Source organism: Sesamum indicum, linkage group LG3 (genome assembly GCF_026168435.1).
Source record: "Sesamum indicum cultivar Baizhima isolate 11 linkage group LG3, ASM2616843v1, whole genome shotgun sequence".
Lineage (NCBI taxonomy): Eukaryota > Viridiplantae > Streptophyta > Magnoliopsida > Lamiales > Pedaliaceae > Sesamum > Sesamum indicum.
In genome coordinates this window covers 28,605,554-28,611,072 of record NC_142659.1, presented here as the reverse complement: position 1 = coordinate 28,611,072, position 5,519 = coordinate 28,605,554, and the positions used below count along the sequence as shown (strand labels likewise).

The 5,519-nt window shown below is 30.7% G+C and overlaps 1 protein-coding gene across 1 annotated transcript; it reads left to right on the top strand.

Moving 5' to 3' along the window:
* On the top strand, nucleotides 1–669 carry LOC148788860 (pectinesterase inhibitor-like). Its single transcript, XM_088879027.1, has one exon. It carries the CDS (start codon nucleotides 52–54, stop codon nucleotides 472–474), a length of 423 nt encoding a protein of 140 aa, XP_088735153.1. The 5' UTR covers nucleotides 1–51; the 3' UTR covers nucleotides 475–669.
* The last annotated feature ends 4,850 nt before the right edge of the window (nucleotides 670–5,519 follow it).

Genomic DNA, 5,519 nt, shown 5'->3' with positions numbered 1-5,519 from the left:
ATCTCTACAAACCTAAACACAAAAACAACAGAAAAAATCGAAAGAAAAACAATGAGTTCTTCCCTCTTTCTTCTTGCCTCTATCTCAGTAGCACTCCTATGCAGCTACCCGGTTTCTGTTGAGTCGGACCTTCGAGCTGACGCTCAAGCCGTGATCAACCAAGCCGTAGGGGCCACTCAAGCTGTTATCAAGGCGGCCAAATCAGTGGAAACCGGCGGCAACAAACAAATAGTGGAGACGTGCGTTGAGACGAGCGGCGACGCCATTGACAACTTAGGCGATTGCAAGGAACTGCTGAAGAAGCACGACCCTTTCAGCATTGACACTCTGAGAACCAGAGCGTCGGCGGCGCTGACTAACATCGTCACTTGTGATGACGAGTTCGGCGCGAGTGAGCCACCGCAGGTGAAAGCAGCCACCAAGAAGGCGGAAGACCTACTTCATCAGCTTTTACAGATTGTTAGTAAGTTGTAAGCCGGAAAATAATATAATTCAGGGACACCTCTGTGAATGTTTTAATAAATCAATTTAAATGTATACAATAAAAAAATTGACGAGATAATTTCCTATTTTGTTTCCCGTATATTTCTCCAAGTTCTGTAAGCATTGAGGACAATGTATATTTCTAAGCTTCGTGGAGGAAACAAATATCGACGAGATTGGCTTTCAGGCAACATTGTCTTTTGTTTAATCGTTCGCGTTCCTTAGTTGGAGACTAGGATATGTTGCATGTTTGATGTCTTTTGGGTTTTTGTGATGATGAGGTAAAGTTATAGGAAAGTGACTTTATTCCGAATCACGAATGCGTATATTTTTGAGAAAATGAACTTATGATGGTGCATGTGGCATGATTTGATGAATAAATATGATCTACATACAAGTCTAGGATACAGACATGAATGTGCTTTATTGTTATGCGATCATTACTTTTAACAACTGTAGGAAAATTTTGACTCCAATGTGCAGTAGAAGTTGGCTCGGGTTGGGCGGATTATCATAGTACTCATACACCCATTTGTCACCATGTGTAGTTCCATTGTAATAATGATTTATAAAACCCTCACATAAGTCGTACATAATCTCATCTGTTGTTTTGAACCAACAGTTATTGTACGGGTATTTAATCTTCTCATCTTTCATATACGTATGTTGATCTCAAAATTAAATTCTTGTCTAATGTCCACATTCTCAAATAGACTTTTTTCGTACATCAACATTCTCAATTGTCTTAACATTATTACATAAGCACATACACATAAAAATATAATTTGAACGAAGCAAAAGCGCGCCCGCATATATATATATATATACATACAGTAGTAATTTTAATATTGGAATTTGAGATGGAAGTGATTGCCGTTGTGAAATTCATTCCAAATTATGTGAAGAATGAAGACATAATACAGGTTGTCAATTTGCAACGGGCGTCGCAACTAATTTTTTGCGGCTCCATCCATCGTAAAATGCATCATAAATTAGCTATAACACGTTTCCTCAAATTAATTTGCAATGGAATTATCTCCACCAAAAACAAATTCGCGAGTGAAGGGCTGTTGCAAATTTTCATCACCAATTAGCGACGAATGTAGACACTCTTTGTAATCCATGTCCGTCGTAATCTGCAATGTTTTCTTACCCTCCTAAATATCCGTCACAATACACTTTATATAGTATTTGTATATAATATAATAAGATATATTAAGCACTATTACACATAATTTTTTCACTATTTAAACTTGATAATAATATATAACATGCTAGGAATAAAATAGGCAAAAAAAATCATACTAAGTCACGTGACAGGCATATATCAATTAATTAAGTAGCCATTTGGGCGAAAATGGTCACCTACTTTGATTGTTGTTTCAGTCCAATTAATTAAATCCAACTCGTAACATTTTTTATCCCATTATAATTTAAAAGCTAATTTGTTATTTGTGTAACCTCTTTTTATTTTTTAAAATTAAATAATTATTTGATCTGAAAATATTTTGATATAAGTAAATTTTCAATTTTTAAAATCAAAATATTAGAGAAATTTATTTTTATATAAGTAATACATTAGTTTTAAATTATAATTATTTGAATTTGAGATTAATTTTGATTTCTCTTTATTTTTTTGAATGAAAATTATTCTTTTGTCTCAAATATTTTATTAAACTTTGATAAAAATATTATAATAACAAAATTTTATTTTTTAAAGAATATTATAAAATTTTTATTTCTATATAAATAGTGAATTAGTTTTTAAATTATAATTATTTGTATGAGATAAAATTTAACCTCTTTTTATTAATTTTTAAAATTGAATTATTATTTGGTCTGAAAATATTTTCAAGGGAAAAATTATTTGTTTAGTTCTTTAAGTTTGTCTGCTATTAATTTTAGTCTTTTAAGTTTACACGTTTTAGTTTTAGTCTTATAACTTTAAAAAATGTGGAATTTTAATCCCTTGACCCAATTTCCAACAATTTTACCCCTGCACAACTTTTTAAATAGCAAATTTAGTCCATCTCCATTCATTTTTCATCTCATAACTAATGCTCACATAGCAGGTACGAATTTATGGAGACTTAGTTTTATTTCAAAAGCATGTTGGCTTATGAGTTCGAACACTATACTATACACGTGGGGATGTTGATCTACTGCATAATAGGTGTTGTATACTATAATAGTAAATGTTGTTTATATTTTATTTATCTGATATTATATATTAAATAAATTATGATTATATAGTTAATAAAAATAATTATAATCTAATTATTTTAATTAATAATATTACATCTCTGCAAATAGAAAAAAGAAAGTACTCTTAACTTCTTTCAATGCTTGTCACCAACCGAGTGCTACTGTAATTCTTAAAACAATAAGGAGTGTTTATTCAATGCCTGTCACCGACCAAGTGCTACTGTAATTCTTAAAACAATAAGGAGTGTTTAATATGTGAGATAATTTTAATTTATATTAATTAATTAGTTTATCTATAATTACAAATTATATTCTTGACAACAAATTTTATTAATAAATATGTAAGTGCATGGCTATGATCAATTAAACAAACATGTATTATCGTATTTATAATTTTTTAAATAATAAAAAAATATTTATAATTATGTTCAATCTTATAAAAAAAACTTATTAATTATCATAATCTAGGATCCAATTCGTGGATTGGAACATAATTTCTTCACATACACAATATATACGTATAGTATCAGAAGTCTTTTATTATAAATTAAAATACAATCACAAAGACAGATTCTGTAAGTTATAAATCTGAAGTTCCAAGTTACTATAAAAATCCCTCATCCCTACCAAACGAAACACAACAACTCAAATAAAAAACTCAAAGAAAGAAAAAAAAACGAAAAGCAAATAATGTCATCTTCCTTGTTTCTTCTTGTCTCTATCTCGCTGGCACTCCTATGGAGCAGCCCGGTTTTTGTTGAGTCGGACGCTCGAGCTGATGCTCAAGCCGCAATTCAGCAATCCATCGCCGCCACTCATGCCGTTATCCAGGCGGTTAAATCAGTCGCAAACGGCGGCAACAAACAAATAGTGAAGACATGCATTGAGACCAGCAGCGACGCCATTTCCAACTTAAATGAGGTCAAGTCGCAACTGCCCAGGGCTCGCGACCCTTTCAGTATTGACACTCTGAAGACCAAAGCGTCGGCGGCGGTGACGAACGTCGGCACTTGTGATGACGAGTTTGGCCCACAAGAGCCTCCGAAGGTGAAAGCAGCCACCCAGAAAGCGATAGCCCTAATTAGTCGGCTTTTACAAATTCTTAATCAGTTGTAAGGAGGAAAAGGAGGGGAGAGCTTACATCTGTGTGTGAAATTCAAAGTACAATGTTTTGATAATTGATTTGAAATGAAACATTATATATATATATATATATATATATACACATATTTGTTATCGTTAGCATGAAAAAGATTTAAAATATTTTTATACGATTCTGAACGTTGTCGTAATTCAGAGCAAAAAAACAAATATATATAACATGACTTAGACCCTTAAATTGATTGGTCGGATAATGTAGTGCCTCTGGTGCCATGAATATCCATGTAGTTTTAAATTTTGGCTGTAAAATTATTACCAAATTATTTTCTAACTATTTTTTTATTTAAGATATAGAAAAGTATCTAATAAATAAAAAAGTAAAGTAATAATTAAATTAATATAATGGATACGGGACAAATTTAACATAGTATATGCCAACAATTCATAGATACTCTTAAAAATAAATTGGTAATATGCTTAAACAAAAGTTGAATACTTTTGGGAAAAGAAATGGATAAATGTACTTGGTTATATTTTTTAAAATAAATATATTTGACAACGATTTAGGGAAAGAAACTCATATTATAATTGATTTTGACCACAAACTAAAATAAATAATTTTTTTAAAAAAAATAAAAGTCTTGGAGAATTTTTATTTTTATAATTGTTAATTTGGTCATCCAAGATCAAATGAAGTTCAGTTGACGTGAGCTCAAGCCTCCATGTTGGCATTTAACCAACATGCGCATTGCACATCACTGATTCCATTAACTTTTAATGGTGAGAACTAATTTTTATATATATATTCACTATTAATTTCATCACACCCAAAAGTTGTGGTGCCCAAAATGTTACGAGGCATATTTTATAGGATTAAAAAAAAATTTAATCCAACAAAAACCCTTCGTATTACAAATATACAAATATTCACTATCGCCCTCTCTTTTGTCAGGTTTTCTCGGATGTCGCTCTCCTTTTTATTGCTAGGCGACTACAACATCGCTAGATAGGGGACGACACAGCGGGGCAGGAGAATGGGGGTAGGCGGCAGGGGAGGGGAGGTAGCAGGGGGTGGGTTGGAGTGGGAATAGGTTTTTTTTTAGAAAAAAAAATAAATTATAAATATAAAAAATAAAAATTGTATAGGAGCATAACAGTCAGACGATGTAAAGATTTAACTATGTTACACTTCAAAATAAAAAAGAGAGCATGTTCTGAATTAAAAAAATATAAGGAAGTATTTTACTTATTTTTAGAACAGGAGGTGCGTTTTTGTTGAATTTTTAATACACAGGTTCTTTTTTTTTTTTGCAATTTAGCTCATTATAAAAAATGTAGTTATATGGCTGATAACTATATATTTATGCAAAGTTTCGTCACTAAAATATGTGATATATTTATAATTATAATTATAATTTTAATAGACGTATTTATAATTTTTTAAATAGTAAAAATATTTATGTAATTAAATCTTATATCCGGGATTGTCAATATAAATTCTTATCAATTTTGAAAACCATATATTAGTACATATTAATGCTACATTGGCAAATTCTCAGTACAACTAATTCAATATTTTTAAATGAAAAAATATTTCGTTGTTATTATTCATAGAAATAGAACAACAGCAAAATAAAAATTGGCATTTTTTGTCACTATTAGTCAACCCATCTTTTTCAATTTTTCACATAAAGCAGATCTACTGTTAATAACACGTGGTATTTTTTAGT

Excerpts from the sequence above, each read along its gene's own strand:
- LOC148788860 (XM_088879027.1), top strand. The coding sequence starts at position 52 with ATGAGTTCTTCCCTCTTTCTTCTTGCCTCTATCTCAGTAGCACTCCTA.